The 17,288-nt window shown below is 35.7% G+C and overlaps 1 protein-coding gene across 1 annotated transcript in view; it reads right to left on the reverse strand.

Moving 5' to 3' along the window:
- Positions 1–17,288, reverse strand: part of PJA2 (praja ring finger ubiquitin ligase 2) — a 69,769-nt gene that overhangs the window by 4,626 nt on the left and 47,855 nt on the right. The window contains exons 7-9 of the mRNA XM_049647693.1: positions 14,606–14,717; positions 1,242–1,356; positions 738–859 (exon numbers count right to left, since the gene is read on the reverse strand). Coding sequence (XP_049503650.1) covers positions 738–859; positions 1,242–1,356; positions 14,606–14,717 — 349 coding nt within the window. The remainder of the gene's footprint in view (positions 1–737; positions 860–1,241; positions 1,357–14,605; positions 14,718–17,288) is intronic.

Consider the following 17,288-nt stretch of genomic DNA (forward strand, 5'->3'; position numbering starts at 1 on the left):
AATAAAAAAGAGAGAAAGCAAAGAAGAGGAAGGAGGCAGAGGAAGGGGGAAAGGAAGGGAGTGGTTGTAGGGAAGAGAGGGAGCTATATCCTTAAGTAAATAAGCTGTGAAAGTGATTTGGCAATTTCTACCTTACTGTCTATAAATGTCCTTATGCAAAAATAGAGATCAGAGAGATCATTTAAGTAAAACTCTTTCTTTTTTTTTTTTAAGTAATTCAAATATAGTTAAAAATTTTTGGGTAAATATTTAAGGACAGTATATAAAGTTGGAATAGGAGGTACCTGGTAGGTTATTATACCATATTTCTCATATACATTTTCAGAGACATTGATCTGTATTAGCAGAATATCTCTACATTATTACAGTACTTTGAGTAATGCCAAAGGCTTTTTGCTTGCAATACTTTGGAAAACACAAATTTCAGGGATATGATGGGAGATCTAATTAGCTTCAGCATAAAATAATTGCTTGACATATTTCATCATTCTTGGAAATGATGAAATATGTCAAGCAAGTATTATCGCCTATATTGTTTTTTAGACAATGTTAGTAAAGTAAAATAGTTTCATGTTATCATTAAACTCTAAATATTAAAAGGTAATAAATTTTTAACAATTAAAAATAAATATAAATATGTAGCTGACTAAAATAGGCTTAAAAGATACTATCACCAGTAACTTTCGGGAGGAACTATTAAAATATTTTTTAAAAAAGTAAAAAAAAAAACACCTCACCTTCTGTAGCCAAATTGAGACACAAGGTTTGTGAAAGAAATGGTGGCAGGGTAGCTCTGTTGCTATATCATCCTTAATATACTCACTGCAACAGATTGGACAGCACTGCTCCTGACCAATTGCTGAAAACAACAAACGATCTGATCAATCCCACAGAGTTCAATTTTAATAAAACTGAAAACCAACATATTAACTCACAGGTGATACCAATGACAGACAAAAGAACCAGACTTTGATTAATTGGCAAACATGTTTCTGCAATACATGACAATTTGGAATTTAATAAATACTGGTGTGGTAGAAAAGCTGACTGGGGAACATTTATTCTAGCCCATCACTTAATAAATTAAAAATACTCTTCTACTAGATGAAAGTTTGTCAGAATCTGGTTTCACAAAAAACTAATGAGTTTCTAAAGGTCAGTATTTTATCTTTCAGGTGCATTGATAATATACTTACACATGTAATGTGTCATATGACATTAGAGACCAACTTTGCCCTTACCAGTATGGTCTTCAAGAACAAGGGTCTCTGGAAGGCCATCAATGCTTTCCTTACTGGCTGGTGGATTAGCCACCTCAACATCCACTGCAAGAGACTCTAAATGTGCCAGTGCAGTCTGAAAAATAAAAGTCACAGTTCCTTGTTAGAACACACTTAATTGTTATTATTTTTAAATTTCTCCCCCCACCTTTTTAAACTTACATTTTAGTTAACATACAGTGCAATATGGGTTTCAGGAGTAGAATTCAGTGATTCACTACTTACATACAATACCCAATGCTTGTCATAATGAGTGCCCTTCTTAGTTCCCAAGACCCATCTAACCCATCCCCCACCCACCTCCCTCCATTAACCCATAGTTTGTTCTCTATATTAAGAGTCTCTTTTGGTTTGTTTCCCTCTCTTCTCTTTCCCCTCGCCCTTCCCATATGTTCATTTGATTTGCTCCATCAAATAGCAACTAGCTCCATCCACGTTGTTGCAAATGGCAAGTGTTCATTCTTTTTGATGGCTGAGTAATATTCTACTGTAGGTATGTTTACATATATGTATAACATATATGTATATACATATATATAAGCATACATACATACATACACATACACCACATCTTCTTTATCCATGTATTAGTCGATGGACATTTGGACTCTCCATAATTTGGTTATTGTTGGTAATGCTGCTATAAACATTGGGGTGCATGTACCCCTTCAAATCTGTATTTTTGTACCCTTTGGGTAAATACCTAATGGTATTTGCAATTGCTGCATCATAGGGTAAGGTCTATTTTTAGTTTCTTGAGGAACCTCCATGCTGTGCTCCAGAGTGGCTGCACCGGTTTCCAATCCTACCAACAGTGCAAAAGGGTTCCCCTTTTTCCACATCCTCACCAACACCTGTTGTTTCTTGTGTTGTTAATTTTAACCATTCTGACAGGTGTGAGGTGGTATCTCATCATGGTTTTGATGTGTATTTCCCTGATGATGAGTGATGTTGACCATTTTTTCATATCTGTTAAGCCATCTGGATGTCTTCTTTGGAAAAATGTTTATTCATGTCTTCTGCTCATTTCTTCACAGATTGTCTTTTTGGGTGTTGAGTTTGAGATGTTCTTTATAGATCTGGATACTAACCCTTTATCACATATTGTTTGCAAATATCTTCTCCCATTCCATAGGCTGCCTTTTATTTGTGCTGTTTCCTCCACAGCACAGAAGCTTTTTATCTTGAAAAAGTCCCAACAGTTCATGTTTGCTTGTTTCCCTTGCCTTTGGCAACATGTCTAGAAAGAAGCTATTCTGACCAAGGTCAAAGAGGTGCTGCCTGTTTTCTCCTCTAGGATTTTGATGGTTTCCTGTCTCACTTTTAGGTCTTTCATCCATTTTGAATTTATTTTTGTGTATGGTGTAAGAAAGTTGTCCAGTTTCGTTCTTCTGTATGTCGCCATCCAGTTTAGAAAACACTTTAAAACAGTAATAGAAAACTATTTTTTAAGGTGTTATCCAACATTATATGTACCACAATTCTCTTCCTGTTAATTTCTACTGCTTCAGTCCCCTGCCCTTTAGCCTCCTTCTAAAAGGAACCACCATCAAACCAAAACATCAAAAAACAGCAAGAAAAGCACCCTACTTTTCACAAGAATGGCAAAAATCTATCTTGTCTCAATAATATCTACTTGCCCATCATATTTATATTTTCAGAAGAGTGGTTACCTCTTTCAATTTATCAGTTCCTGTGTGGAATCAGTAACATGAAAGAAAGTAAACATTTTAGACAAGCTCAACATATGAAAGACAAAATATGATTAGGGTTACCAGATCAATATTCAAGGTATAGAAGCAAATAACGTATTCCTGAATGGTTATATCTACTACTGGCATAGAACCAGCACACACACACACATGACTAGCTCACTAATATTACTAGGTTACCCGGGATGTAAACCTTATTTAGGGGTTCTGTGTCTACATAAAGTTACTATTCTAAAGAGGATGAAAGGAACAACAGATCATATGACCACCTAGTATAATCCTTTTGTGCCTTGATTAGCCCTTCTGGCTACAATAAGATTAGAACTACAGGTGGGACTTGTAGAAACCCAAGTATCCATCAATAGATGAATGGATAAACAAAATATGGTTGGAAAAGGTACGTACAGAGTCAAATTCAGAATATTCAGTGATTACTCTAAATGTAAATAGACTAAATTCTCTAGGGAAAAGGCACAGAGTGGTGATTGGATTAAAAAAGCAAGACCCAATTAACTATATGCTGCCTACAGAGACTCACTTCAGCTTTAAGGACACAGAGGCTCAAAGTAACGGGATGGAAAAAGATATTCCATAAAAATGGAAACCAAAGAGAGCAGGGGTAACTATACTCCTATCACAAAAAATAGACTTCAAGCCAAAAAAGGTAACAAGTGACAAAAAAGGTTATTATTTAATGGTAAAGGGTGAATTCATCAAGAGGATATAGTAATCACCAACAAATATGCACCCAACATTAGAGCACCTAAGTATATTAAGCAAATAAGTGTAGATCTGAAGTGAGATTACACAACAGTAAATAACAGTAGGGGACTTTAATACCTCACTTTAAACAATGGACTATCCAGATAGAAAATCAAAAACAAAATATTAGACTTGAGCTACACTTGAGATACAATGGCTCTAACAGACATACAGAACATTCTATAAAACACAAACAGACTATACATTCTTCTCAAGTGCACACAACATTCTCTAGGATAGATCACAGTACAGGTTACAAAACAAGTTTTAGGAAATTTAAGAAGACTGAAATCATACCAACTATCTTTCTGACAAAAATGGCAAGAAACAAAAAAATCAACAGGAAGAATATTAGAAAATTTATAAGTACATAAAAACTAAACAACACACTCATGAACAAACTTACGGGTCAAAGAAGAAATCAAAAGATATCTTGAAACAAATGCAAATGGAAACAACAACATGTCAAAATTTATGCGATGAAGCAAAAGCAGTTCTAAGATGGAAGTTTATAGCAAAAAAATGCCTACATTAAGAAAAAAGATCTCGAATAAACAACCCAATTTATACCTCAAAGAAACAGAAAAAGAAAAAAAAAAACTAAGTAAAAAGTTGGCAGAAAGAAAGAAATAATGAAGCTCAGAGCAGAAATAAATGAAGTAGAAATGGGAAAATAAAAAAATAAACAAAAAGCTGTTTTTTTGAAAAAATAAACCAAAATGATGAATCTTTAGCTAGACTAAGAAAAAAAGAGACTCAAATATAATCAGAAATGAAAGAGAGGTTACAACTGATACTATAAAAATACAAAGGATCAGAGGAGACTACCATAAACAATTATACATCAACAAATTGGGTAAACTACAAGAAACGGGTAAACTTCCAGAAACATATATTTACAGCATACTGACATGAAGAATAGAAAATCTGAACAGACTAACATAAGAATATTGAATCAGCAATATAAAATTTCCCGACAAAGAAAACCCCAGGATCAGATGGTTTCCCTGGAAAACCCTACCAAACATTTAAAGAATTAAAGCCAATCCTTCTCAAACTCTTTCAAAAAACTGAGAAAGAGGCAATACTTTCAAACTCATTTTATGAGGTCAGCATTACCCTGATGCCAATGCCAGATTAGGACATGAAAAGAAAATTAGAGCCCAATAACCCTGATGAACACACAGATGCAAAAATCCTCAATAAAGTACTAGCAAGATAAACTCAACAGCACATGAAAAGGATCATACATCATGATTAAATGGGATTTATCTCTGGATGCAAGAAAGGTGGTAACACACAAAAATCAATAAGTGTGATATACCACATTTAGAGAATGAAAGATAAAAATGGTATGATCATCTCAATAGATGCAGAAAAAGCATTTGACAAAACATATCATCCTTTTATGAGAAAAGCTCTCAACAAATTAGGTACAGAAGGAACATACCTTAACATAAAATTAAGACATCCATATTTGACAAGGCACAGCTAATACTATAACCAACAGTGAGAGGCTGAAAGCTTTTCCTTTAAGATCAAGAACAAGACCAGGGTGCTCATTCTCACCACTCCTATTCAACATAGTATTAAAAGTCCTAGCCAGAGTATTCAGGCAAGAAAAATAAAAGGCATCCAAATGGGAAAAGTGGAAGTAAACTTGTCTTTATTTGCAGATGTGATTTTTTTATATAGAAAATCCTAAAGACTCCACCAAAAAACTGTTAGGAATAATCAACAAATTCATGGAAGCTATATAGTACAAAATCAATATACAGAAATCACTTGTGTTTCACACTAATAATGAAATATTTGAAAAAGAATAAAGAAAACAATCCCATTTGCAATAGCATCAAAAGCAACAAAATACTCAGCAATAAACTTAACCAAGAAGGTGAAAGATTGTGTATACTGAAAAATGAAAGATAAAAGAGACTGAAGATATAATAGAAAGATATTCCATGTTAAGGAATTGGGAGAACTAATATTAAAATGTCCATACTACCCAAAGCAATCCACAGATTTAATGCAATTCCTATCAAAATTCCAATGGCATTCTTCACAGAAATACAAAAAAAAAATCCTAAAATTTGTATGGAACCACTAAAAACCCTGAATGGCCAAAGCAAAGAACAATGCTGGAAGCAATACAATTTATTTCAAACTATACTACACAACTATAGTAATCAAAACAGTATGGTACTGGCATAAAAACAGACATACATACAAATGGAAAAGAATCAAGAATCCAGAAATAAATCCCAGCATATATGGACAATTAATATTTGACAAGGGAGCCAGGAATATTTATTGCAGAAAGGATAAGGTCTCTAATAAATAATATTGGAAAACCCACATAATCACATGCAGGATAACTGCATGCATGAAACTGGACCTCTAACTTAATACCATTCACAAAAATTAACTCCAAATGGATTACCAACTAAAACGTAAGACCTGAAACCATAAAATTTCTTTGACACTGGTCCTTGATACTGATCATGGCAATTAATTTTGGGTATGATAATAAAGACACAGCAACAAAAGCAAAAATAACTAAGCAGACTACATCAAACTAAAAAGCTTCTGCGTATCAAAAGAAACCATTAACAAAAGGAGAGCCCACCTACAGAGTGGAAGAAAATATTTGCAAATCATGTATGTGGTAAGGCACTGATATCCAAAACATGAAAACTCATACAACTCAAAAGTAAATAAACAGATAGACAGACAGATATAAAAATGGGCAGAGGGACTAAATAGACATTTTCCCAAAGAAGACATTAAAAGAGTAAGTACATGAAAAGATGTTCAACATCACGAATCATCAGAGGAATGCAAATCAAAATCACAATGAGCTATCACTTCACAACTGTTGGAATGGCTATTACCAAAACAATAAGAAATAAGAAGTGTTGGAGAAAATACGGAGATAAGCGAACCCTTGTGCACGGTTGGTGGGAATGTAAATTGGTACACCACTGTGGAAAATAGTATAAAAGTTCCTCCAAAAATTGACATAACTGTCCTATGATCCAACAATCTCACTTGTGGGTATATATCTAAAGGAAATGAAGTCAGGATCTTGAAGATATCTGCACTCACATGTTCAATGCAGCATTATTCACAATAGCCAAGGTATGGAAACAACTTACGTATATATTGACAGATGAATGGATAAAGGAGATACACACACACACACACACACACACACGAATATTATTCCAGCCATAAGAAAGAAAAAAATCCTGCTAAGTGAAAACAGAACCTAAGTACTATATCATATAATTTATATGTGGAATCTAAAAAACCTGAACTCAGAAACAAGAGTAGAATGGTGATTGTCAGAGCGTGAGGAGTAGGAAGCAGGAAGATGTGGTTAAAGGGTACAAACTTCCAGTTATAAGATGAATAAATCCTGGGGATCTAATGTATAGCACGGTGATTATAATTAATAATACTGTGGTATATAGCTGAAAGTTGCTGGGAGTAAAAATCTTAAACGTTCTTCCCACAAGCAAGAAACAGAAATTATATGAGGTGTCACTAGCCCTACAGTGATAATCATTTTGTTCTATATAAGTGCATCAAATCAACATGCTGTACATCTTAAACTTACACAATGTTATATGTCACTTATACTTCAATAAAACTGAAAAAAATGTGGTATATACATACAACGAAATATTACTCAGTCTTTAAAAGAAAGGAAATTATGGCATATGCTACAATATGGATGAAACTTGAAAGCTTATGCTAAGTGAAATGAACCAGTCACAGAAGGATAAATACTGTATGATTCCACTTATATGAGGTCCCTAAAGGAGTAAACTCAGAGAGATGGAAAGCGGAATGGTAGTTGCCATGAGCTAGGGAGAGGAGGAACAGAGAGTTATTGTTTATAATGTACTTGATGCGAATTAACTGTATTATGGTTAGAAGGGGTAAATTTTACACTATGTGTGTTACCACAATAAAAAGCAAACTGGGCCTCCCTTATAGGAGGAAGATTCTGCCTGACAGTTAACCCTGTGTTGTCTTGGATGGCAAATGTTAACCTTTTGTATACTCTTTAGGATTTAGCCCAGATAATCTCACAATGAATTATGTCTTTCCAAAAAAGGATTTGAGATGACTTACAACAGAGCGTAGGGCCGAGACAAAAGCAAAAAAAAGAGAACGCAAAAAAGGTTCATCGTAAGAGTTAGCAAATACAGTTAATAATACTGAATGCCAATTTGACTCTGGGTTTGCAGAGAGAGCGAAGAAAAAGTGTGCCAGAAATTCAATTAACTCTTAGCTCCAAGTTCACCTTTCATTTCTGTTCTGTGAAATAGATCTGGGCCTTCTGAACACTTTTCCCTTGTCAGCTGGCATGACCTTAGGCTTTGTCAGTAGAGAGCTCTGGACAGACATCCCAGAAGAACTTTGCTGCTTCTTCTAGTGGGCTTCCTGGGCAGGCCCCTGTAGTGTGTAAGGGTTCGCTATTGTGGGCTTCTGCATCACAGATGGCTTCTCCAGCGCCAAGGTCCTCCCGTGCAAGCAGCTTCTCCAGTGCCTGGCTCCAGAAGTACATGCAGTTTCCCCAGTGCCTGACAGCTGCAGTGTAAGGTAGCCAGCAGCTTCCCCTGGCACCCATCTTAGGTGGCTTTGCAGGAGTGTGCTTCCAGTTAGTCACCTCCCTGTGAACAGTTTCTCCAGCACTCCAGTGGGCAGATTTTGCCAAGTTCCATATGGTAGATTTCCAGCAAGTTCTGCCAGCACAGTAGTACAAACATTTCTCTAAGCGCCATGGCTGTGTCCTTCCCAACACAGTCTGGATCTCAGCCCTGGTAGCGGGGGTTGCACTCTATCTCAGCCCTAAGGGTTATTCCTTAGATCTGCTATTCCTGCTCCTGGCCAAGAGGAATGGAATGTTATCGATACAAACCCTGATTACAAATAATCTTATTAATCACAATCAAACTACCACTGTGATCCACTGCAATGAAGTGCCAACTAATACACGTGTCTTGGGAGCCCAGGTGGTTACTGCACTTGACCTTATGGCAATAATGATGACTGTAAAAACTAACGTGGGATGGAACCTTTTTGAGTGCACTTGCTCGCATACAAAGAGAAAAGGACAAACTCAGGCCGGTTAACTCTCAGAGCAAGGTACTGGATAAGAACTAGAAAGTATCCCTGACAGCCCTAAAACAAACATATTATTTCTGAAAATCAAAAACAAAATTTAATTGTGTGAACTGTTGAATTAAAATCAGAGTTTAATTATGTCTTGTGAAGTTTCTTGAAAGTTGAATCATTGACTGGTTAAATCAGGATTCTGAAACTTAGAAATGGGAATATCTGATTGGACTCAGACGAAACAGTGGACTATGCTGAATCTCTAAGCCCCTCTGAGCCTCCTTTTACCAGAAGTAGTGTATCCTCCACAGACCAACCTTCCTCCACTTAAAAATCCCGTGATCATCTCACTTGGAGTGTACATGTCTTATTACTTCTATACCCACAGTAAAGTTATCAGGTAAGGACATCTCCCAAAAAGGCATGATGACCGAGTACACATACTCTTCAAAAATGTAGATTTGGGTCACTCCACCAAGTAAAGAATCCTAAGCAGCTGAGATTCTTGCTGAAGGTACAGAAAATATGGAATGGGTGATGGATGAAGGAAACCACAGCCATCAGTTATAGCCTGTGACCAAATATAAAAACAAGGACAAGTAGGCTTTGCATATTTTCTGTTTGTTATGTGTTTATTTGTATCTGCTAACCATTGTCTTTTTCTCTCTCCTTCCCATTTTTATTTCATATAGCAGTTAATTTTACAATTTAATCTTATATAAGAGAATATTCATTGTGACTGAATGAATTTGTGGAGTGATTAATATTTAGTGATGGACATAATGACTCTTGGGAGTCCGTTCACATTTGTTCATTCTGGAGAAAGGGTGAAAACTTCATTTTAAGACTAGCTGTGGGGTGCCTGGGTGGCTCAGTTGGTTAAGCACCCGACTCCTGATTTAGGCTTGGGTCTCAGTTCATGGGATCGAGCCCCGCATCAGGCTTTGTGCTAAGTGTGGAGCCTGCTTGGGATTCTCTTTTTTTCTCTCTCTCTCTCTCTCTCAAAATAGATAAACTTTAAAGAAAAAAATAACAAAAACTAGCTATATCTTGTTAGGTGGAAATAAAGTTGCATTGCTGTTGAATAGAGTTCAGATGTGTGTAGAAAGGTGTATATGGGATCCAAGTAATCAAAGGGATGGACTGTTCTCCAGTTATTGATTACTGCTCCTCAAATCCAAATTAGCTATTTTTGTCAGCTCTGTGAAAAAGGATTTGGGCTATTTTTTTCCTCTGATAGCTGTCACAATGTTAATTAAGCTTTGTTCACAGAGGATGCTGAAAAGACACTGCAGGAGGAAAAGGGCTTTACTTCTAATCCCAGTGAGCCTGTTTCACCCAGGCTTCCATGGCATGCATGGTTTTCTCCAGCAGCAGACTTTCCGATGCCCACAGCTTCTCCAGCATCTTGCTTTTGTAGTGCATGCGGCCAGCAGCTTCCCCCAGCACCCACCTTGGACAGTTCTGGAGCAGAGTGCTTCCAGTGAGACATCTCCCTATAAACAGCTTTCCTCAGCAGCACCCTACAGGGCTGATTTCCAGCAAGTTCTGCCAGTGTAGCACTACAGTGACTTTGTTGCCATTCAGTGAGCCACAGTTGTGCTATCTCCATCAAAGTTTGAATCCGAGCCTTGGAGGCGGAGACTCTTTCTTAGGTGATCTTAGCCTAACGTGTGGGAGCCATTCCTTACATGTGCATTTTCTGTATTCTTTAGAAATATCTTTAATCCTTACTAAGCAAATCTTTGTTACTTTAATCCCCTATTATAGTTTATAGTTCTTTATATTAAAATTTCCCCTCAGGAAATAGAAAATAGAAGGTAATAGCCTATTATTTGTCCCTCCTTTCTCATATAACTATAACCATAAATCTCCTCCAATTCCTTGTGTACTTCTCAAGACAGACTGCAAGAACTCCTCTGTGCTACTCCACACATAAAAAAAGAAGGGATATTATTTACAGTAAGTTCCATTTGGGGATGCTACTTATGCTTCGACACATGTTTGTTGCAATAGGTTCATTATTCATTTCTGATGATGATTTGCATGTCTGTAGTGCTAATAAATACCTGGAATTTATATATGTAAAAATAATTTATTGCCTTGATACTGACAAATACTTAAGGTGATCTGGAGTCACGTACAAGCAACAAGAGTTAAGAGAGACCATTCTGAAACCACTGCTATGAAATCTGTAAAAATATAAAAATCTATCTACACTTTAGGCAGTATAGTGTATTTTCAAAAGTCACTCCAAGTGTCAGAAAGACAATTAAATAGGCTAAAGAGCACAACTGGAATATATTTAGATTTAAAGTAGCATAATCCTTTGTCAGAACAAAATTTAGTTTTTAAAGAATAAAACACAATTCAGTTTTTAAAAAGTGAAGATTTATAACAAGTGACTTAATACTGATTTTCAATGATCACTGAATCCACATGTGCTAGATGATTACCACCTGGCTGACTGCTGATTTGAATAAATCTTTGAATACAGCCATTTATAAGAGAGCTTATCACTGCACCAGCTATTTCGCTAAGTGCTTTATCACAGTGTCACAATCCACAAGGTAAATTTTATTACTCCCATTTTGTAGATGAGGACCTGAAGCTTAAGGAGGTTAAGTGAAGACTGCAAGGTCACAAACCTAAAGTTCATGTACTACCTTCCCAATGTCTATAACCCAGTGTATAGGCAGTGTTCTGTAAGTGTGTAAAGACTTTCTAGGGAGCCAAGGGCATGGAGTCTTAAGAGACTAAATTTCAATTCATTTAACTTTCTTATGTAACCCTTCCTCAAACTGACCTTCTGAAGAATATGCCCGCAGTCAAAGTACCGTGCTGGTTCTCTGTTCCCATATTCCTTTTTATACTAATCTTTTCTCCACTTTATAAATAAAAGCATACTTCTAACCCATTCAAAGGGGCACTTTCAAATACTGGGGTCACATTGAACTAACAACTAAATAACAAATTTTGTAGGTGGCTTCCAGTCATCTGCTTTCAAAAAAAAAAAGGAGGATCTAAACAATCTGTCAAGTTGATGTGATTTGGGCAAATATCTCAGAAAAACTAAGTGACAGTGCTATGATAAACTCCTTCCATCCCTATCAATTTATTTATGTGAACAAGGTTTCTCAAGTTTACATTTATATAATATGAAAAACAAATAAAATTGATGCTCGACTAGATCTCATTCTAGGAATAAATAAAATTAACTCATAAAATAATAAGGAAGGAAAAAGTCTCCCTCTATCTTATTAAGAGATATATTTCCAGTAAAATTTTACATTTAAATATTTATCAACATTTAGAAGTCTGTTTTTGATCAGTTAGATGCTAACAATTTTAAATCAATCTAAACTACTTTATTTATATTTAAATTCTTGAACATACTTTTATTGCAAAGAGGTATAATAAGGTAAACAATATTACTTAGGGTTTATGCTAAAAAACTTTAAATGTGAACATAAATGTGCAAAGGGAAGTATTTTTCAAAACTTGTTCAAAGTAAAAAGCTTTAATATCATTGTTTCAAACAGTTAAAGATCTTAAGTATTTTGTCCTTTTCTCACTCAAATTTGAGACAAAAGTATAGGCAAATATTTGTTGCCAATATTTTCACCAATAGCCACTACCTGAGATAACAGATCAGTCTGGTATTGGGAAAATAAGAGAAATGAAAACAACCAGTGCTGAAAAGAGATCAGGCTGCTTGAGAGAAAAACAAATAAAAGCACTCAGTTTGTCTTATTGCTTTTCTGTCATTTAAAGAATGCTGTTAAATTTAAAAGAAAATATCATAAATTATAAATTAATACGGCCTCACTTTTCAAAATGATTAAACAACTGCATAGTAGGCAGAAAAATAAAGGTTTCTAGAGAGTGATAGGAAGATGGAACTGTATTGATTTTCAGTCAAATTCAAATAAAATAAAGAGCACTAAATCTGAGGAAGCTGCTAAGCTGTAGGGAAGGAAGACACAACACCACTCATTAGTCAGAACAGAAGGACAGATGGTTAAGAGTGACAAGTGGCAGTGTCACTGGGTTCTCAAAGAGCAGAAGTCATGTGGGGACTGTAAGTTCCCTGGACATACTAGTCTTTCTTGACTCTGGTCTTTGCACACACTGCTAGTGCCTTCACACGGTATGATGCCCTGCCCCCGACCAATCCTTCTGGTGCTTCTTTCAAGACACCAATCAAATGTCACAATTCCTACTGGTAACAAGAAAACTTCTATTAAAACTTCTATTTTAATTTTCAAAACATGGACCACTAGCATAATAATGGGAAAAACTATGTAAACACTGTGAAACTAGACTCTAGAATGGATATATTCCATTGTGGTCACTTAAAATTTATTTATCTCAAAAAAGTTAGTGATTCTTCATCTTTACATATTATATTCCTGACACAAGTTATCACACTGTGCCATTATTTCATGTGTCAGAATTGACTAAGGCAAGTTAAATAATCTGGGAAAAGTCCTAAATGTATTGTCTTAATATGTTCTTTCTGACTTTCCTCCTACTACACAGTATTTCTATGGTTCCTTTAAAAAAAAAACACACCACACAAAGCATAATCAATCAGTGATCTCCATGGAAGATTACTCAGATGTAAAAAAAAAGTGATCTCACAGCAAAGCTAACTTAAGTGTGTGTGCGTGTACATAAGTGTGTGTTGACAGGTCAGTCTGTCTACCTACCCACTGTATACTTTATGAATCTAAACTGTACTTTCTAACCTCAGAAAATTTCAAGATAAAATGCTGTTATAGTCCCTGAAAGTTCTCTCATTTATTTTTGTTCTCTCACTTTTGACTCATTCACATTATTACTGTTTTTCTACTTTGGAAATCACTTCAGAAATAGTAATTTAAAGAAGATTTCTAACAATGAAATCCACAAATGCAGTGAAAGTTCCCAAACACGAAAATGCTTGGGCTTTTGACCTTAGGCAAATACAATCATGAGTATTTGTATTGCAATCAAATAAGGAAAAGAAAGCCAAACAAAATTATGTGCTACATTTATTTAAGTGTATTTGTATATGGAGATAATGGAAATAAAACTGCTATATTCATTAAGCAGCAAGGTAGTATTTAGAAACTATGAGGACAAAAAAGTGGAAGTGATGTATAATATATCCTTAGAGATCTTCAATTTCATTTACAAATATACCTGTGTCTGTGTAAAGCAATCAGATTCAGGGGTGCCTGGGTGGCTCAGTCGGTTAAGCGTCCGACATTGGCTCAGGTCATGATCTCATGGTTCGTGAGTTCAAGCCCTACATTGGGCTCTGTGCTGACAGCTCAGAGCCTGGAGTCTGCTTCAGATTCCCTATCTCCCTTTCTCTCTCTGCCCTCCCCCATGCACTTGTGTGCACTCTCTCTCTCTCTGTCAAAAATAAATAAAACATTAAAAAAATATTCAGATTCACAGACCCAGATAACTTAATAAAGGAAAAGTCTATTTTCTAAATGTAAGCAAAACATTCTCTATTCTGCAGTAAAACCTGGGAAATAATGCAATTAGGCAAACTGGCAGGATGTCTAGTGTGATTTATATACACAAACTAGTGGCAATCATTAATCAGGAAATGCTATTAAAGTGATGAAAAATTATTCACCTTTTCCTAAAAGCAATTAAAAAAGCCTTTAATTTTTATCATTTTGTATCCCACCAACTTATATATAGGCATCAGAGTCACTACAATACCTCCATAGCCTGAGCTAAGCGTTCTTCTAGAGCCATGTAGGTGAGGAACTGAGGATCCACATAGGAAATAGCTTCAGCAACTCCTAGTCCATCTGCAAAGCCGTCAAACAGGCTGGGAAAAAAAAAAAAATACAACCATGATTAGGGAAATCTTTATGGTGAAGACATAATTATATTAGCATACTGATAAACCAATAAATATACTATAAGCAGAAAACCTTAAAATATTTTAACATAAATCTTATGTGGTGAGAGGCAGGATGAACCCAACAGAAAAATGAAATACTAAGCATAAGGAGCTAAGACACCACTACCTCTCCTAATAAGCTGTCACAATCACACACAAAATTTGTGGGAAAATTCTTTTTATGTTTCTAGTTCTTAGTTCCAAGTCGGGTGATTGCTTAAGGCTGGTATAAAGGTAGTATTTTTCTCCCCAATTCTGTCTCATATACTTTGTTTGTTTGAGTTTCCAACCTAAATTTAGAGGAGAACATGGTAAAGACAATTACTGCATTTATTTCAATTCTATCATTAGACAAAGCCTCTTTTCCTTCTCTTACCTTGTACTGCTTAATTATTTTGGGCTTAAAAATATTTTATTTTCTCAAATCTTTCTTCTTAATCTCTCTTCTATTCTTCTGAAAACTAGGCCTCCTCCATTATTATTCAGATTGAAAAATACTTAGCTCTTGACTGCTCATTTTTATTGTTTCTTTTTACTAAAGGATTTCAATCCCCTTGAAGAAAACATTATGTTTTATTCTGGTCCCAATCTCCTTCCTCCACCGCTAGACATACACAGATTCCTTCTTTTCCTCTAGTCTTGGAGATACCTATTTCAAAATTCAGAAACGCTAAATAACTCCTCAGTCCTCTTCTTTCTAATCTTGCCTCCTTGGCAATGACATTCAAGTCCACGTCTTCAGTTATCTAAACCTCCACCTAATTCCAAACTCCCTCTTGAGCTCCTGACCTACATTTTTAGTTTTCTATGGGGCAGTTTACCTCATTTAACACCCACCACCTCAAATCTAGTATCTCTAAAACTGAGCTTATTATGTCTACCTAAAGGCAACCTTCTGTTGACTTCTACAGTCCTATCAAAAGTTGAATACAGTCAGGAACATCCAGTTACACAAACCAATTCAAAATAATTTTGATGTCAACTTTTGTGCCATCATTAAAATTATAAATCTACTGCCAAGAAATACAAGAGTGTTATTATGAAGATAATAGCTTAGTACCATCTAAAAATCAGCAGACACCACATAGTGCAAAGAAACATCCTCATACCATCACAGATTTTAAAATTAGAATTTAAACCACAAATTAGCAAATCCAACCTTCCCTGCGACACTAGAACCCCTTCACCTAGCAGTGAGACACAAGGCAAGGAAGGAGAGCCCTGGAACCAGTAACACAGGGATTTACCTCTACATTGAACTGAGTCAGAGTCAGATAATGTGAAAATTTTATTTAACTGTTTTTTCAGCTATAAAACAAATGAAATGCATTGATGCACACACACGCCTGGCACAGAGCTGGCACCATGGTCGTGGCATCCAGGAACCAGCAGGACTCCATGTGGAAGAAACACTGCTCTCTGGGGTGGTACATGCTGTGCGGAAGAGCTCTATCAGAAGTATGAAGCTTGTGTGAAGTTAAGTGCTCTAGTTCTGCCTGCTGAAGCAGTGCAAACTATGTCCCCTTTTCCTTTGCAGAAAACTCCTTCAAACGGTTAGAGTCAACCATCTCTAAATTCTTTTCTTCTCCAGACTAAACAAATGTAGACATTCAAAGAATATTATCTGCCTGTAATTTGGTCACTGCAAAATAATCAGCTAACATTAAAAATTCTAGCATCATTCATCTGGCAATCACATAGTAGTAAGTGTTTGAGACAAAAATCACTAATGATACTAAAACCAGTGGATGGAAGTTTGATAGTTTGAGAAGAAACAGGTTATTTAACGTGGTCTCAAAATATCTTCCCACTAAATGCCTATTATTTGTTTTAAAAAATGGCAACAGTACAGTGAGGAAATCTGAAAGATATCCCCTCAAGCAAACGATCGCAATTAACATCACAGAAATGGGACAATTTGGCATCACGTGTCTTCTGATATGAACAAAGAAAAATAAAACACCGTTTCTGTGGCGTTCCTGCTAAAAAACTTTTAACTTGAATCTAATCATGACATCAGGAAAATCTACACTAAGAACCATTCTAAAAAATAAATGGCCTATACTTTTTAAAAATGTCAAGGTTATGGAAAACAAAAACCGAGAAATGTTCCAGATTAAAAGTGACTCACGAAACATGTTAACCAAGTACAATGAGTAGCCTTGAACTGGACTAGAAAAAAATTTCTCTGGTGACATCAGTGGGACAACTATAGACATCTGAATAATGTCCGTAGACTAGATAACAGTACTATTAACAGTGTTAATTTCCTGATTTCGAAAATTTTACTGTGTTATATAAGAAAATGTCCTTGTCCTTAGGGACTTCATGCTAGACTATGGGTAAACAGGCATCTTGTTTGTAACTTACTCATAAATGTGGGGGGGGAAATACCATAAAATAAATATAGGGAAAGAAAGGAAAGACAGAATGATAACAGAAATGTGGTAAATGTTAATATTTGTGGAGTATTAGTGAAAGACATATGGAAATTCT

This window comes from Panthera uncia (genome assembly GCF_023721935.1).
Source record: "Panthera uncia isolate 11264 chromosome A1 unlocalized genomic scaffold, Puncia_PCG_1.0 HiC_scaffold_17, whole genome shotgun sequence".
In the NCBI taxonomy this organism is placed as follows: domain Eukaryota; kingdom Metazoa; phylum Chordata; class Mammalia; order Carnivora; family Felidae; genus Panthera; species Panthera uncia.